At 34.7% G+C, this 17,277-nt stretch overlaps 1 protein-coding gene across 2 annotated transcripts in view; it reads right to left on the reverse strand.

The window, feature by feature from the left end:
- Positions 1 to 1,360: 1,360 nt before the first annotated feature.
- Positions 1,361 to 17,277, reverse strand: part of LOC107676782 (protein ENL-like) — a 21,277-nt gene continuing 5,360 nt past the window's right edge. Inside the window, exons 2-12 of one of the 2 annotated variants that reach the window (XM_016471471.1) lie at positions 16,714 to 16,894; positions 15,147 to 15,229; positions 14,378 to 14,521; positions 14,142 to 14,267; positions 10,973 to 11,602; positions 9,697 to 9,787; positions 8,520 to 8,631; positions 6,444 to 6,543; positions 5,938 to 6,006; positions 3,837 to 3,908; positions 1,361 to 3,752 (exon numbers count right to left, since the gene is read on the reverse strand). In XM_016471471.1, the coding sequence (XP_016326957.1) occupies positions 3,624 to 3,752; positions 3,837 to 3,908; positions 5,938 to 6,006; positions 6,444 to 6,543; positions 8,520 to 8,631; positions 9,697 to 9,787; positions 10,973 to 11,602; positions 14,142 to 14,267; positions 14,378 to 14,521; positions 15,147 to 15,229; positions 16,714 to 16,894 (1,737 nt within the window). In that variant the 3' untranslated portion in view covers positions 1,361 to 3,623. Of the gene's footprint in view, positions 3,753 to 3,836; positions 3,909 to 5,928; positions 6,007 to 6,443; positions 6,544 to 8,519; positions 8,632 to 9,696; positions 9,788 to 10,972; positions 11,603 to 14,141; positions 14,268 to 14,377; positions 14,522 to 15,146; positions 15,230 to 16,713; positions 16,895 to 17,277 lie in introns of both variants that reach the window. The other variant, XM_016471466.1, reaches the window with a different exon arrangement.

Genomic DNA, 17,277 nt, shown 5'->3' on the forward strand with positions numbered 1-17,277 from the left:
TGAAAACTCTTGAACTGGGTGACGATTTGTTGTGTAGTGTGAAGTTAAGGGATTCTGAAACGTGCATGTATGTCATTGATGAATCTGGATTACTGAACATAGTTGATTTTGGGAGATGGAACTCCAGGTTTCTACTTGTATGTATGTGTGAATTATCCCTTTACTGGACAATAAATGTGATATAACCATGATCAAATCTTGAAAGGTCTTGTCCTTCGACTTGAAATTAATATTAATTGGTCACTAGGATCAAAAATCGCTCATAGCTGACTAGGCACGTGTCGTGTATAGTGTCATTTCAATGGAATACAGCTAGTAACTACTCTTTGAGATGTTTCTATACTTTGGCTAATGTTTTATGATTATTTTAGGATTGTTTAAAAAAATAATAATTTTAAAAAATTAGATCAGATGATGAGCTTGTAATAATTGTTAACCCAGGGCGATTTATTACCACAATGTGTATCAGGGCTTCATAAACCTGTGTTAAAAATTTGATTACAAATTAACAAATTAATAGAAACAGCGAGGATGCACTGAACTGATAAAAAGTGTCAGTACAGACATGATAGAAGATTTAGATTTCAAATAAATGCTTTTAATTCCCTAAAAATTAGGGCCGTCAAATGATTAATCACATTCAAAATAGAAGTTTTTGTTTACAGAATATATGTGCGTGTACTGTGTATATTTATTATGTATATATAAATATACACACATGCATGTATATATTTAAGAAAAACATTATGTTTATACATTAAATATATTTATAAATAATATGAATTATATGAATATACATATATGCATGTAAATACATGTAATATTTTCAAAAAATATATACATGCATGTGTGTGTATTTATATATACACATAGTAAATATACACAGTACACACACATATGTAAACAAAAACTTTTATTTTGGATGCGATTAATCGCGATTAATCATTTGACAGCACTACTAAAAATACTTTAAAAATGGATCACAGTTTCTACGAAAAAACATTAAGCAGCAGAACATAATATAAAATGTTTCTTGACCAAATAAGTATGAGGATGATTAGAAGGATCATGTGATGCTGAAGACTAGACTAATGGCTGCCGAAAATTCAGCTTATCCATCACAGGAATAAATTACTTAAAAAAAAAAAAAAACATTAAAATACATTCATTTTAAATTGCGATAAGGTGTCACAATATTACCGTTTTACCTGAATTTCCATCAAATAAATAATTGTAAATATTCATAAAATAAAACGCAATAAACGTACCTGTAATACAATACTTAACCTGAGATTTATAGATGATTAAGCAGTTTAGATGGCTCCTAACAATGAAACTAGTAATAAAAGACGCTGTGAACAGTACTCAATTGACTTTATTCATAATATGATTTTGCAATAAAAACATAAAAAGTAACAACTTTTGCCCTTATTACAACTTGCATCAAATGACCACATGGTGGCATCGTATGCCAAGTTTAACACATCATACTAAAGGTTACTCTTCTGTTCAGATCACGGAAGGTTTTCTATCACGTTATCGGTACATGTAAAAACCCAGACCTCCCCAAACCCCACGGATAAATACAGCAAGTTCTTCCTCGCTCACAAACACAAATAAAACCACCACTGACTGACAAAAGACAGCTCTCTGAACCTGCAAGCGAAGTATGTGAAAATGATGCAGTATTAACCGTCGATTAATATTTCCTCAGACTCCTGTAGATTTGACGCCCACTGTCTATGTGTATCTGTGTAATATGACTGTCTGAAATATTTGCCCCTCCATTAGTGTTACTTTGCTGCATCCCATGTACAAAACACAGAAATTCTCCACTTTTCTGCTGGAAAAAAAAAAAAAAAGCTTAGCTTGTTTAACCGTGTGACAAGTGCCACAAAACCACTCGATGACAAGCAAACCACCTTTTCAGCACGGTTTAAATCAAATACATTAACAAATACTTCTTCATTTCGCAAATCTGCAGTCCTCCCCTTGTAGTGGATAATAATGAGGCTACAACAAAACAGATGCTAGATGTCAACTTGTAGAAATTCAACTCTGATATACAAACACACCCTGCCATGAACTCATAAATTGGCCTGAAGTAACATTTTCAAGTTCTGATGGTCACGTTTACAGTCTATGAGGATATAATGTGCAGATACAGAGAGAAAAAAAAGAAAAGAACTAAAATTCCGTAAAAACTGGCATTTCTTGACACAATAATTGACAAATTAATATCATATTGCATGTAAATATTGTATAAAACTATTAAAAATACAATTTAGACAATTAAGTCTTTGAGTCAACAAAGCCAAAAGTGCAGAGGTACATAAATAAAAAAGAACCCCCTCAAATAATGTTTAAAAAACAGCAACAACAACCGGGTGTGCTCTTTTCAGAGCTGCCACTCAAGTTCACTGAACTCAACCCCCTTTGCCTCGTGTCCCACCTCTTTATGACACGCTGACCTGAACCAGTATCCGGTCAAAGGTTAAAGTTCACACACCAAGAACTGGGAGTCAAAAGTTCACACACATGACACTCAAGCATTCTCTCGCTGAAAACCGCACAAATATGCTAAATCAGTACAAAGCCATAAACATTTTTGTTCGTTAACATTCAGGCGAATCAGCTGGAGATTCAAAACCCGTGCAAACGACACTCCCAGACTCTCGCAGGGTGAAGTTAAGGGCATGTGGTCTGCAGCTCAGGCCACGGAGCCTCTTAAAGCTATTAGCATAACAATGGACACAGAGGTGAAGTCAGTGAAGTCGAGATATAGTCGCTCTGAGAGAGAGTCAGAGTCAGAAGCACAGTCAATCTACAGACTGCTGTTTCAGGGGCCACATGAGAGGAAAACAGCGCATCTCGTCCTTTTCTTTTGTCTCTCCCGCTTAGTCTAATGAATAAACCAGATATGATGACAGAAAACACTGAGATCAACACAGATTTCCAAATACTTTCACAAGCTGCACTAGCAATGCACGACATTTAAGTTCTAAGGCCCGTTTGGCGAACACATAAATGAGGATTGATACATATTGGCATACAAATCGGAATCACCCTGGGACGATATCCAGGGATCCCACATATACAGAAAGATTGACTAAAGTCGGAGTGAAAGATAACACTGCTGTAATTCCTAAGAGCACAAATGAGATGGTGTGAAAAAGGCACTAAGACTAGCCCTAGAGGATAAAAAGCGATACATTCATGGCGTGCGGGGCTTCCTTTTCCGACCACAATCAAAAATACCTTGAAAAACATTGGTACAAAAATAAAATATAAAAGGTTGCAACCCTTGATGCATCAGTGCGTATGGCTACAGGGAGACTTTTTTTTCTTTCCGGCTGATTCGAATATGACCCTCTAGCAGTTCTGGCCCCGTTAAGAAGAGAACTTTCTGTCCAACAGGATATTGAGGAGGAGAGAAGAAGTGTTGTAGTGTTGATACATAGCTGCACTTCCTCCTCAAAATACTGTACGTTTCACTCCTTTTCGTGATTTCCCACTGTTTTATTTCCTGTGAACAGATTTTCACCTTTTGCAGCCCTCTCTCAGGACAAAAGAAGTGAAAAAGGGCAGCCCTCCCCCTCCCCCCAGTCTCGATGGACTTCCTGTCATGTGGCGGTGGCCTCCAGGTAGCTCTGTAGTTTACGGACAGTTGACTCATCCAATGAGAAAAGGTCAAAGTCAAAAGTTGTGTTGGTGACATTAAAGTGTCCGGTCTCCTCAATGAGGTTCACAATCTGGAGGCAGGAAACGGGTCAATGGTTTTTATTTAAAGCCTTTACACAAACGCAAGCTATTTCAACTCACACGCAAACACCCACCTGCTGTAGAACGTTACGCTCTCTTAATGCCATCAGCCTGCGATGAAGGTCTACCAGCTCTTCAGTGTACGCCTGAAAAAGAAAAGAGGAGAGGAAGATGTCAGGAACAAGAGAACAGAAGGTCTGGTTTTACTCTAAAGACACATATAAACACATAAAAGCTTATATTAGCACTGAAACTATTAACATCACCCATAGTTTTACAAACTATTAGCAACATGATGTCTTGCATTGTGCACTGACTGAATGGACCTTAGGTACAACACTAGTGAACTGCCTCCGGAGACGGAGGTGTAAAAGAAAAAAAAAAACTTTTTTAAATTAAATTAAATAAATAAATCAATAATACAAGCCATTGTTTCTATTATATAATAAAAGTAGTTGTTATTGTATTTCAAAACATGCCTTATTAAAAATAATAATAATAATAATACGAACCATTGTTGCTATTATTTAACAATAGTAGTTGTTGTTGTTGTATTTGTATTTAATGTATTTTATTTCCATAATATTTTATTGAAATTCAACATATTACATAATTTTATTTACTAGAATTTAATTATTTCTATTATTATTATTATTATATTACAAATTTAATTGTATTTTTAAATTATATAAGAAGAAAAAATGCTGTTTTTAATAATAAAAGTAATGGTTGTTATTATATTTTTATGCATATATTTTTTACTGTAATTTAATTACAATTTTGAATTAATAACAGTTATTATATAATTTACTTACATAATTTCCTACAATTTAATTATAATTTTAACTTATAAAAATGATAGCAATAAGAACGATATAAATTATTATTGTAGCGGCTTTATTACTATAATTATTATTATATTCATATCTGAAAAAATATGTTTAAATCTGATTAAACAATATTAATTGAAAATTTTGCTGTTATGCATTTATTTATGCTTATTAGAGTATCAGACTTTCCTGGAGCTCAGTAGAGCATGGCACTAGCAACGCCAAGGTCATGGGTTTGATTCCCAAAGAAAGCAAGAAGTGGTCAAATGTAAATGTGCATTCGATGAAAGCGGCAAATTTATACATGTAAATGTAATGTAATGTATCACTTTATTAGCTTAGCAACATGCTAATGGAAAACTCTATTGAAACCATATTCAACTAAAGTTCCATTTTAGTTAGTAATCCTTAAGAGGGCACATATGTGGGCAGCAGACAGCAAAGCAAGGTTTTGGAAGTTGGGTGAAAATGATTAAACAGAAATAACTTATGGGACTGAGAGGTGGAAAATTAAAAGGTTGATTTACCCTTCCTACCTTGTCGTATCCCTTCTTCAGGATCTTTTCTTGTCGTAAACAAGGGTCTGGACTCTTTCTGCCTGACACCTGTATGATAGACAGAAAAAAGGAACAAGATGGAGAAAAGAAAGAAAAAAAATCATACGGATGGACTAAAGAAGAGGTTTAAAGAATGAGTAACCAAGATATTGATCTATTGCAGTGTTTTTCCAGTAAGAGTGGACCAGTGTCTGGAGCACTGCTCCAAATCCCAGTGATCTGACTGGCAGCACCCAGTTAAACAGCATTCCACAGTCATTGGATCAAAAGCTGCGTGTCGCCACCACATTTCAGCACTGGGCGCAGCGTAATCCAAGAACTAATGCCAATCGTCCATCATCCCACAGTCAACAATCAAGTTACAAAGGAGCAAAACAGTGTGTGTAATTGAAAATTTTGCTGTTATTCATTTATTTATGCTTATTAGAGTATCAGACTTTCCTGGAGCTCAGTAGAGCATGGCACTAGCAACGCCAACGTCATGGGTTTGATTCCCAAAGAAAGCAAGAAGTGGTCAAATGTAAATGTGCATTCGATGAAAGCGGCAAATTTATACATGTAAATGTAATGTAATGTATCACTTTATTAGCTTAGCAACATGCTAATGGAAAACTCTATTGAAACCATATTCAACTAAAGTTCCATTTTAGTTAGTAATCCTTAAGAGGGCACATATGTGGGCAGCAGACAGCAAAGCAAGGTTTTGGAAGTTGGGTGAAAATGATTAAACAGAAATAACTTATGGGACTGAGAGGTGGAAAATTAAAAGGTTGATTTACCCTTCCTACCTTGTCGTATCCCTTCTTCAGGATCTTTTCTTGTCGTAAACAAGGGTCTGGACTCTTTCTGCCTGACACCTGTATGATAGACAGAAAAAAGGAACAAGATGGAGAAAAGAAAGAAAAAAAATCATACGGATGGACTAAAGAAGAGGTTTAAAGAATGAGTAACCAAGATATTGATCTATTGCAGTGTTTTTCCAGTAAGAGTGGACCAGTGTCTGGAGCACTGCTCCAAATCCCAGTGATCTGACTGGCAGCACCCAGTTAAACAGCATTCCACAGTCATTGGATCAAAAGCTGCGTGTCGCCACCACATTTCAGCACTGGGCGCAGCGTAATCCAAGAACTAATGCCAATCGTCCATCATCCCACAGTCAACAATCAAGTTACAAAGGAGCAAAACAGTGTGTGCTGCAAACTGAACGATCGGCATGACTGAATGAATAAACACACCAATTGGATGACTGTCAAGGTTTAACAAGAAGCCGCCACAGTCCTGAGTATCAGTTCACCTTGTTGTTGGTGGTGCTGTGTTTCGGTGGCAGCGCTGGTGGGTCTCGACTGGGACGCTGTGGCCCGTCACTGCAGTCACTCTCGCTGTCTAAGCTCAGCCTGTGAAGAGCAAATATCAAAGAGATAAACTCTGGAAGGAAATTAAAGGATTAACCAAGCAAAAAATGAAAATTATGTCTCATACACTACCAGTCAATAGTTTTTCAACAGGACGATTTGTAATGTTTTTTAAAGAAGTCTCTTCTGCTCACCAAGCCTGCGTTTATTTGATCCAAAATACAGCAAAAACAGTAACATTTTGAAATATTTTTACTATTTAAAATAACTGTTTTCTATTTGAATTTATTTTAAAATGTAATTTATTCCTAGGATTTCAAAGCTGAATTTTTATCATCATTACTCCAGTCATATGATCCTTCAGAAATCATTCTAATATTCTGATTTGCTGCTCAAAAAACATTTTAATATTATTATTATGTTGAAAACAGCTGAATATAATTTTTTCAGGTTTCTTTGATGAATAGAAAGTTCAGAAGAACAGCATTTATCTGAAATAGAAATCTTTTGTAACATTGTCTTTATCATCACTTTTCATCAATGTAAAGCATCCTTGCTAAATAAAAGTATTCATTTTTATAACCCCCCCCAAAAAAAAAAATAGTATACTGACTCCAAGCTTTTGAATAGTATAGTGTATAATGTTACAAAAGCTTTTTATTTCATATAAATGCTGATCCTTGGATCTTTCTATTCAAAGAATCTTGAAAAAATGTACTCAACCATTTTAAATATTGATAATAATAAAAAATGCTTATTGAACAGCAAATCAGCATATTAGAATGATTTCTGAAGGATCATGTGACACTGAAGACTGGAGTAATGATGCTGAAAATTCAGCTTTGAAATTACATTTTAAAATATATTCAAATAGAAAGCAGTTATTTTAAATAGTAAAAATATTTCACAACATTAATGCTTTTGCTGTATTTTGGATCAAATAAATGCAGGCTTGGTGAGCAGAAGAGAATTCTTTAAAAAACATTAAAAAAAATTACTGTTCAAAAACTTCTGACTGGTAGTGTACGTAACTTTAAGGATGTTTACTTTTCATGAAAGAACAGTTTTTAATGTCCTGCTCACTCTTTCCCATATAATTACAATGAATGGGAAGTGAAGCTTTCAAGCTTCAAAAAAGACACAAAGGCAGTGTAAAAGTGGTCCATACGGCTTGTGGCATACAATACACGTGTAAGGAGCAGACTGAAATTTAAGTTGTTATTCACTGAGAATCCTCCAGTGAGCTGTTAACTGCTGCAAATGGATGTCATATTTCTAAACGAATCATTCAGACCTGTTCTGTCAACTGGATGAACAGATTCATTGAAAAGATCTGATGCAAAAAAAGTGATTAATGATTTATTCACAAATCAGATAATATTATTTCTCTTTTTAACGCTAGAAGAACTAAGTCAAAGATTTTCAATAAAAAAATTTACATTTTAATCTATAATGGTTTTAGAAGACATGAAATATAGTGCATACATCACATTGACCACTTTTAATGAGTCACATGAACCACGTTTTTACAATACTTTGACAATTTGCAATTTGACAGCACCAGACTTCAATTTCAATATTAAAAATACATATAAAAAAAAAAAAAATCACAACAAAAATTCATAATAGGAAGAAAGATTCATTAAGGTTTGGAACAATATGAGAAAGAGTAAATGATTTTCTTTTTTGGATAAGCTATTCAATTAAAATTTTCTGAATAATTTTAATTAAATCTGAATGAATACATTTCATTTTAAAGAATAATTATAATAAACAATAAACCCTGAAAGAAAATCCAATTCTACCATTCATCTCACTTCCAGCCACACAAAAATAAGTCTTTCAAAGCAGCTCAGCAACACTTGAGTGAGATGAAGAATAGAGAGAGGCGTATGAAGTGAAGTGTTTACTCGGAGCAAACAAATCCGTTCTCCGCCTCTGCTAACATTGATTACAGGGACTTAAAGCATCTGAAAGACCCGCTTAAACAAACATTGATAGGAAAGAGGGAGAATGACCTGGAGTCTCGACTGGGCAGGTTGTTCTTGACTGGCGTCTCTGTGTCTGAGCTGCTATCGTCATCATCAGACTCCTCCGACTGGAGGTCCTCCACCATAGAGCGCAGCGGGCCTAAAGACCAAAGTCCACAATGAGCTTCTGCAACATTTACGGTGGTTTGATTGAACTTTCAAAATCCCACTTTAAAGGTGAAGTGTGTTTCCTTAAAACTTCTCGCACCTGCCATTGGTTAGACAAACAAATGGTCTCACCCAAATTTACTTTATTAGTTAAGCCAATGTTCTGTGTTGGACTGGATGTTACAAATCAAATGTGAAAGACCTTTTTAAAAAATGCCCCTCGTTCCTTCATTTTTAAGGAAGTTCCTTGTTCTGACACGTCCTTAACCCTCTCCACGGCAATCGATCAAAGCAGCAGACTGTTAACCTTGAGTTAAAGTGTAGTAGGGAAATCTATTTATGGATCTGACTGCTTCTTATCAGGACACTCCCTGCTAGTGATGCGCGGATGAGCTAAAACGTCACCTGAATCCACAGCTTCAAATAAATTATCCACCCGCCAACCGCCCGCACCTGTATTTTTGTCTGATTTAGATAACCGCACCCGACCCGCACCGGATCATCACATAGGGTTTGTACGGTCATGAAAAACCTGGAAAAGTCATTGAACAGCAATTTCCAGGCCTAGAAAGTTTTGTAAAAATAAATAAACTCAAAAAGTTTTTGAAAAGTAATGAAAATCTATTTCACAATTCTCTGTATAATAGAATTATGTTTAATCAGATCCTGAATTTCGTTGCGGGATTGCGCATACATCGCATTACTTATTCCCGCAGCTTTCGACTTTAAAATGAGGGAAATTACTGCAAAACCTTTATTCAATATAGCGTGTAGGTTAGATGAGTAAATAAATCCACACAAACCATCAGATGAAAACAGCGCAAGTGATTCAGCTGTACCGCGTCTTCTCTCTTTGACTTTCGTTTCACATCGACGCATCTAGAGCTGCTGCACGCTGCGATAGAAGACTTTAGCTCGCGTTTCGGGACAGTTGACAGAATTGTCAATTGCCTGATCGGTCATTGTTGCATCATCACAAAAATGTATTATTTTCACGTCTTTTTAAGCCATTCGGTACTCGCATCACTACTCCCTGCAATAAAAGAGCAGGTCCTACCTTGGCCTTGTTTCTGCTGTGGCTCAAAGTCTGAATCGGAGCTGGACTCTGAGCTGGAGCTGGAATTAGACGGGCTGGAAGGTGCTGACTGCTGTAGGAAGGAGCGGACAGGACACAAATTAAAGATTTTGGTTATCACAGTGTCAGCTTTAGGTCAGGAGTTGGCAACCTTTTTAACATGTTAAATTTAATTTGTAGATATCTGACAATAGAATGTATGTATTTATTAATTATATAAATGTATAAATTAAATATATTAATTATAAATAAATATTTTTGTGTGAAAAAAAAAAACAATTTAACATTGTGTCAAGCCCTTACTTTTTTTTTTTTTAATTAATAAATATTGTGGAGGAAATTACAAATTAAATTAACACTTTGTTAAAAAGGTTGCCAACAACTATTTTAACTAAATAAATACATTATATTGTTTAAGATAGATAGATTTTTAAGACTTTCTTAAAAAGGTTGGCCAACCCTCACCTATTCTACATAAATACATAAACACATTATTTAATTAATTTAATTGTGATAACTTTAAAATTAAATTTAACACTGTAATAAAAAGGTTGAAAACCCCTAACTTATTTTAAATAAATAAACAAATACATTGTATTGAAAAAAAAAAAAACCTTCTGTAAAAATTTAAAAAAGTTAGCCCTCACTTATATTAATTTAAATGTAATTGTGAAAAAATACATATTCAGTTTAATGCATTTTTAAAAAGGCTGCCAACCCCTAACTTATTTTAAATAAATAAATAAATGTGACCCTGGACCACAAACCCAGTCTTAAGTCGCTGGGGTATATTTGTAGCAATAGCCAAAAATACATTGTATGGGTCAAAATTATAGATTTTTCTTTTATGCCAAAAATCATTTGGATATTAAGTAAAGATCATGTTCCATGAAGATATTTTGTAAATTTCCTACTGTAAATATATTAAAACTTCATTTTTGATTAGTAATATGCAATGCTAAGGACTTCATTTGGACAACTTTAAAGGCGATTTTCTCAATATTTAGATTTTTTTTGCACCCTCAGATTCCAGATTTTCAAATAGTTGTATCTCAGCCAAATATTGTCCTATCCTAACAAACCTAACGATGGAAAGCTTATTTATTCAGCTTTTGGATCATGTAGAAATCTCAATTTCGAAAAATTGAACCTTATGACTGGTTTTGTGGTCCAGGGTCACAAATAAATAAATAGTGTTATCTTGCTTTAAAATCCAAAACAAATCTTATAAACAAAACTATTATCACTTAATTCTAACCTCAGACTTAGACGAGGCCTCATCATCCGAGTTGGAGTCATCGGATTCCGGAGGCTTCTTGGACTCCTTGACCTCCTGGGCCTCTGACTTGCCCTTGGCCCAGCGGCCCTTCTCTTTAGAGGCCTTCTTATCAGCATATCCTGAGGAGGCCGTGGAGGAAGACGCGGTTCGGGGGGAGGTGCCGGTGAACCCCCCACTGCTGGAGCCTTTTGACCCCTCTGAACCCCCTTTCTTTGGCTTCTTGACACTAGGTTTGGGTGACTCCGCATTGGAAGGTCGTTTGCTGGGTGCTTTTCCATCGGCCGCTCCACCTCCCCCTCCACCGCCCGCTGACCCCGCTCCCCCTCCTTTAGGAGACATGCCTTCCATTTTGGACTCCTTCTGCGTGAGTTTGGGCTCCTTGAAAGCAGCTTTGGGCACGACTTTGTTCTCGTCCTTCACTTTGATCTCTGTTTTCTTGGATGATGAAGATGAAGATGAGGAAGGGTCACGGCTACTTTTGCTGCTGCCATCCCGTTCAACGTCCGCTTTGGATGTGGCTTTGCTCTCAGAGTCTTTTCGTGGCCGCTCTCGATGCTCCTTGGCCATTTTGTGGGATTTCGACACTTTGCTTCCCTCTTTACTAGGCTCCTACAGAAAAGAAAGTGTTAACAATTAAAAATATAATGTCTATTCACCGAGTTAAACAGGAAATAGTCAGTTATCCAAGAAATGACTGCAGCAAATTACAGATAGTTTTGAATTTTAATAAATACTGCATTCCTGAACCCACTTTTTTGAATAGAAATTTCATTTAATTTTATTTTTTACTTTAAAATGATGCAACTGAATGATTTTTTCCATAGTAAAAAAATTAAATTAAATTTCATTCAAAAAAGTGGGTTCATTGTAGTGCTGTCAAACGATTAATCGCGATTAATCACATTCAAAATAAAAGGTTTTGTTTACATAATGTGTACTGTGTATATTTCTTATGTATATATAAAAGCACACACATACAGTATATATTTTGAAAATATTTACATGTACATATTTATATTCATATAATTTATATTATATATAAATATATTTATGATATAAACATAACACATTTTTCTTAAATATACACATGCATGTGTTTGTATTTATATATACATAATAAATATGCACAGCACACACACATATATTATGTGAACAAAAACTTTTACTTTGGATGCGATTAATCGCGATTAATCGTTTGACAGCACTAGTTAATTAATTTAAGAATTTTAAATTTTAAGACTTTTTTAAGAAATTAATACTTTTATTCAGCAAGGACGCATTAAAGTGATCAAATGTGACAGAAAAGATATTTACAATTGTTACAAAATATTTTAATTTCAAATAAAGGTTGTTCTTTTGAACTTTCTATTCAAATCCTGTAAAATATTAAGCAGTGCAATATTAGGCAGTTTTATAACATTGATAATAATCAGGAATGTTTTGGAGTCCCAAATCAGCATATTAGAATGACATTTGAACGATAATGTGACACTGAAGACTGGAGTAATGGCTAATGAAAATACATTTTATTTTATTTAATACAGTATATATATTCAAATAGAAAACATTTATTTTAAATGATAATATTATTTAACAATATTACTGTTTTACTGTATTTTTGATTAAATAAATGTAGCCTTGGTAAGCTTTAGAGACTTCTTTCAAAAACAAAGAATTGTACCAATCTCAAACCTTTGAACTGTAGTGTAAACTCACAAAAAATTATACAAAGTACCAAGGAATAACCATGTTTTTGGTCAAGATACACACCGTTTTATTTATTTTTGGACATGGATAATAATCCAACTACTCGTTTAGGAAAATGTCATTTTGAATAACCCAAATATTCATATAATAATAATTTCCGTTCTATATTGTTATCATCTGTCACCATTTACCTTGGTGCACATTGTTAAATACAACCACACAACAGATCCCCTGTTAGGATAAAGCATAGAGTTTGACACCTCAAACAATTAGAGCCTGTCTTAACTACGATCATATAACCCATGTGTGACCTTCACACAAAGGTCATGTGCTGTATTAATGAGGCTGTGCTGAGATTAGGGCTGTTAAGGATAAAGGGGATGCTGGAAGACGTCCAGCTCTGGATGATCACAGTAAATCAGCAGCGAGCGACTGACCCTCTTTACTGCACTAATGAAACATGCCGCAGAGTGACCTAGACAAAGCACCAGTGCTCAGATATGATAAAGCGAAGGTCATTTAATAGAGATATGACACATGTCCTACATAATGGACTCTTAATTCTTACTGAAACGATCTAATCTGCTGCTTAGAAGTAAACAAAAGAGAATTGAGGAAGCTGTGATCCCCTAATATCTCTCCACAGACTATTATCAGATATCAATTGTTTATTACAAATTCTATTTTCAGAATAACAACATTTGAGTAAAAAATTACTGTTTGAAAGTTTGGGGTTAGAGGATTGAGGAATTTTTAATGTTTTTGAAGAAATCTCTTATTATGCTTACCAAGGCACCATTTATTTAATAAAAAAAAAAAAAAAGAGCAAAAACAGTAATATTCTAAAATATTGTTAAAATAAAAAAAAATATATATATATTTTAGTATATTTTAAAAATATAATTTATTCCTGTGATGGCACAGCTGAATTTTCAACAGCGATTATGCCAGTCTTCAGTGTCACATGATCCTTCAGAAATAATTTTAATATGCTGATTTGGTGCTCAATAAACATTATATATCATTACCAATGTTAAAAACAATTTGCTTAATATTTTGTTGAAATGTATGCACTTTTTAGGATTCATTGATAAATAGAAAGTTCAAAGGAACAGCATTTGAATTTTTTTGTAACATTATAAATGTCTATACTCTCAAATTAATGCATCCTTGCTAAATAAAAATATTATTTTTCTTCTCACAAAAGAAAAAAAAAATCTTACTGACCCTAAATAATATCTTCTTCATTTTAAATCAAACTTTTTCCTGTTTTTTTTTCTCTGATTTAAAAAAAAAATCCTAAAACACTGTTTTTTCCCCAGGTTTAACAGAAAAAAAAACTGATTTTCCATGTGATCTCAGAATATTGGACCCGCTTGTATAAAAAAGAAAGACAAAAAAACATCGCACATATGACATATTTAAAAATTATTTTTCAAACCTTTGACCCTTGTGAAGTCTTGCTCTTCTTAGGGTCAGAAAAGGCAGAGAGTGGGATGGTTGGAAGCATGGGGTAATCTGGGCTGGGTCTGGGGACCACCTCTGCCCCCTCTGGGACCACCATGATCTGATATGTACAGAATGAACGAAAGATAAGAGCACATTCATCAAAAACTTACAATTTTCCTGACTGAACTGTGCAACAAACAACTCAATTTCCCACAATGCAGCACTCACCCCTCCAGCCTTGACTAGCTTGCGACGGAAGTCACGAGTGGGGTTATTGAAGGTTAGTTTCTCACAGCGCAAGTGATTGACAGGTGGGTTTCCCTCCAGGTTAAGGAAGAGGTCGTAATTGAAGCACACCTTCTTTGGCTCCTCCTGCATTAAATTAGCATTATTGAGTGATTCCATTAAATCCTCTCATAACACAGAACAACTGAAGTCAAGCATTAAAGTGAGTCAACAGAGCACCAACTGCAGTGATTCTAGGACTTCTTTCATGGGCGGCACAGCCAGAGGTTCATTCAAGATTCAAGGGCAAAACATCAGCAAAGATCAGAGTTACAAATCAAACCCCCAGATGCACATTCTCCACCTCTCCACATCTTTTTATCTCTCTCTCAGCATGCTGAAATCTGTGAGTTACTGAAAACAACATAGGAAAACAAGACTCGCTGAAGGTTGGGGATGTTTTTGAGACAAGATATGACAGATACAGATACATATCACAAGCCTGTGAGTCAGCGGGTGGGCTTCAAAATGAGAGTGTAATTGTTTCGCATTATACTGCTCTGATCATAAAGCAAATCATTCTCCTCTGCGTACTCTACTCTACGTTGATTGTTTAATGTCAATGGGGGGGGGTTTCACAAATGACAAGACAGGGCAAGAGCAGCTGATACTCAGATGAGGGATGTATGTGAATGTGAAAAAATAGAAATAACTAGAGAACAAGAGAGAACAGCAACAGAGGACAGAAGAGCTGCAGGAAGAGATACCTCACCTTGTTTTTGAAGTAGACCTCTATGGGCATCAGAAAACCAGCATATCCCGACTCCTCAACCTTGTATGGTGGCTCCTTACACACTGCAAATAAAAGAAAAAGATTAATTATTTCCCTGAAAAATCTGCATATAACAATGATATTCATAACTATTTGAATGTAAGAGACTTAAAGAGACTTATTTGTACTCATATACACCATCCAAAAGTTTGGGGTTGATAAGATTTTTAACGTTTTTAAAAGAAGTATGTTATTCTCACCAAGGCTGCATTTATTTAATCAAAAAATACAGTAAAACAGTAATATTGTGAAATATTTTAACAACTTAAACTATTTTCTATTTTAGTATATTTTAAAATGTAATTCATTCCGGTGATGGAAAAGCTGAATTTGTAGCAGTCATTACTCCAGCCTTCAGTGTCACGTGAGCATTCAGAAATCATTCTAATATGCTGATTTGGTGCTTAAGAAACATTTCTTATTTTTGGCAAAATTTAAAACAAAGTTTAAAACAGTTTTTTTGTGAAACAGTGATACATTTTTTCAGGATTCTATGATAAATAGAAAGTTCAATAGAACAGCGTTTATTTGAAATGGAAATCTTTTGTAACAATCCAAATGTCTTTACTGCCACTTTTGATCAATTCAATGCTTCCTTGCTGAATAAAAGCAATAATTTATTTCCAAAACAAACAAACAATCTTACTGACACCTGAACTTTTGAACGGTAATGTATCCATATATAGATCATTACATATTATTTAATGTTTCACAATTTTATTAATAAGGTGGTTTCACATTTTTATTGGAGCTTTCATTTACAAACACGAAAATGAAGGCTTTGCTCATGAATATTAATTATGTTACATCATATTTGCTCAATAGGCCTAACTGATTGGCTAAAAGGCGCATGCTGTTAAGTGTGCACTGATCAGCTGCCATTTCAAGAATCCGACTATGGTGAAGACACAATCATGAATATTTATTCAAATTACTTGACTGGACACTCCAGGAAGGTTACCAAGCAACATCTGCATGACCCAATTAATATTCACAAACTGTAAATTAATTTTGCAAACCAATCTTGGAATCAGTGTATTGAAACACTTCACTAAAACACAATGTGAAAGAACTGATTGTATATTAACAACAACAAAAAAATGAAATAAATGATACATATTCAAAAATATCCCTCCATCCAAATCATCATAAAGTAATGTAAATATAAAATGCTAACTTTGATCTTAGACCAGCACTGTTAATCCAAGACATGTGGCAAGTGAAATGGGTTGATGTTTAATCTGCTGACAGTAGCTTCATTTCTCCAGTCATCCGAGGCTGTTTATTTGTAGCCTTCGGTATTGATTTAGTATCGACACCAAAGTACTAGAAGCTGGTGTGGTACAAAGCCAAAACTTTAATATTGAGCCAACCTATAAATATTACAAGAAAGAAGCATACTGCTCCTTATGATATGCAACATGTCGTGTGGCTCTCACACATGCTGGTTTTTGAAGATTGAACTGTGAGTGGTGCAATATCTCATTTGTGAAGTTGTCAAATTTACCCCTCTTGGGTTTAGGAAAGCTCTCGTGCAGCCGGAAGACGACTTTATCCACAAAGTGCTGAATGTCACTGTTCTCAGGGCCTCGCACAAACACCATCCAGTCGTGGGTGAAGCCCTCTGATGTCACCTTCTTCCTTAGCTGGGCCCTGTGACCCAGCTCAAGCTTTACCTGAACCGTGCACTGCAAACAGAGAAACACATATTAATTAAATGCTTCAATAAGACCGAGTTCAGTTGAAGTTCAGGAGAGGAGAGCAACGGACACTTTCTGTCATTATAATTCATAATCACAGACTACTACAAATCTGTCATTTGCTATAAAGTAAAATATGACTTTAATAATAAAAACGTATTACATATATATAATAAAACATGTTTTAATAAAAAGAATTGTTTGGTTACAAAAGATTTCTATTTAAAAATGCTTTTTATTCATTAAAGAGTCCTGGCATATGTCACAGTTTTAATTGACTACATTAACTGTCACAGTTAATAATCAAGTTTTTTTTTGAGCACAAAATGAGCATATTTGAAAAAATCTATTTAAAAAAAAAAAAAAAAAAA

This window comes from Sinocyclocheilus anshuiensis, unplaced genomic scaffold (assembly GCF_001515605.1).
Source record: "Sinocyclocheilus anshuiensis isolate Anshui unplaced genomic scaffold, SAMN03320099.WGS_v1.1 scaffold1403, whole genome shotgun sequence".
Lineage (NCBI taxonomy): Eukaryota > Metazoa > Chordata > Actinopteri > Cypriniformes > Cyprinidae > Sinocyclocheilus > Sinocyclocheilus anshuiensis.